The 1,450-nt window shown below is 57.1% G+C and overlaps 1 protein-coding gene across 1 annotated transcript; it reads right to left on the reverse strand.

The window, feature by feature from the left end:
* Positions 1-46: 46 nt before the first annotated feature.
* Positions 47-1,387, reverse strand: Pmar_PMAR027168 (protein PRY2 precursor, putative; the record flags this gene model as incomplete). Its single annotated transcript, XM_002781295.1, has 1 exon — positions 47-1,387. A coding segment is annotated over one exon (1,341 nt), but the record flags the coding sequence as incomplete, so codon positions are not given.
* Positions 1,388-1,450: the final 63 nt, after the last annotated feature.

Below are 1,450 nucleotides of genomic sequence, written 5' to 3' on the forward strand. Positions count from 1 at the left end.
CAGGAGCATCGATCGTAGTAGTGACAGCCGCAGTCTCAGTAGCGACCGGGTTGGTGGCATCATAATCATCCTTGTCTCTACTGCGAGCTTCCCCGGCTGCCGTCGTGATGGTGACCCCGTCAGTCACAGGGGCTGCAGTAGTAGCAACAACCTGATCGGTCACAGCAGCTGTGTTGGCCGGTTGAGGGGTCGTGATAGTAGTAGTGGGCTCAACAGGAGCATCGATCCTAGTGGTAGTCGCAGTCTCAGTAGCGACCGGGGTGGTAGCATCAGAATCATCCTTATCTCTTCCCGGAGCTTCCCCAGCTGCCGTGGTGATAGTCACCTCGCCAGTCACAGGAGCCGCAGTAGTGACAGCGACCTCATCGGTCACAGCAGCTGTGCTGACCGGTAGAGGGGACGTCGTAATAGTAGGCTCAACAGAAGCACTGATCGTGGTAGCCACAGTGGCAGTCTCAGTAGCGATCGGGGTGGTAGCATCAGAATCATCCTTGTCTCTACCGGGAGCTTCCCCAGCTGCCGTGGTAATGGTGACCTCGCCAGTCACAGGAGCTGCAGTAGTATCAACAATCTTATCGGTCACAGCAGCTGTGCTGACCGGGAAAGGAGACGTTATAGTAGTAGTAGGCTCAACAGGAGCACCGATCGTAGTCGTGACAGTCGCAACCTCCGTAGCGACCTGGGTGGTAGCATCAGAGTCATCCTTGTCTCTTCCCGGAGCTTCCCCAGCTGCCGTGGTGATAGTCACCTCGCCAGTCACAGGAGCCGCAGTAGTGACAGCGACCTCATCGGTCACAGCGGGTGTACTGACCGGTAGAGGGGACGTCATAATAGTAGTAGGCTCAACAGAAGCACTGATCGTGGTAGCCACAGTCGCAGTCTCAGTAGCGATCGGGGTGGTAGCATCAGAATCATCCTTGTCTCTACCGGGAGCTTCCCCAGCTGCCGTGGTGATGGTGACTTCGCCAGTCACAGGAGCTGCAGTAGTATCAACAATCTCATCGGTCACAGCAGCTGTGCTGACCGGAAGAGGGGACGTTATAGTAGTAGTAGGCTCAACAGGAGCACCGATCGTAGTCGTGACAGTCGCAGCCTCCGTAGCGACCTGGGTGGTAGCATCAGAGTCATCCTTGTCTCTACCGGGAGCCTCCCCAGGTGCCGTGCTGATGGTCACTTCGCCAGTCACTGGAGGTGCAGTAGTGACAGCCACCTCGTCGGTCACAGCGGGCGTACTGACCGGTTGAGGGGACGTCATGATGGTAGTAGGATCAGCAGGAGCATCGATCGTAGTAGTGCCAGCCGCAGTCTCGGTAGCGACCGAGGTGGTTGCATCAGAATCATCCTTGTCTCTTCCCGGAGCTTCCCCAGCTGCCGTGGTGATAGTCATCTCGTCAGTGACAGGAGCTGCAGTAGTGACAGCGGCCTCATCGGTCACAGCAGCTGTGCTGAC

The sequence above is a fragment of the Perkinsus marinus genome (genome assembly GCF_000006405.1).
Source record: "Perkinsus marinus ATCC 50983 genomic scaffold scf_1104296942770, whole genome shotgun sequence".
NCBI classification, from domain to species: domain Eukaryota; phylum Perkinsozoa; order Perkinsida; family Perkinsidae; genus Perkinsus; species Perkinsus marinus.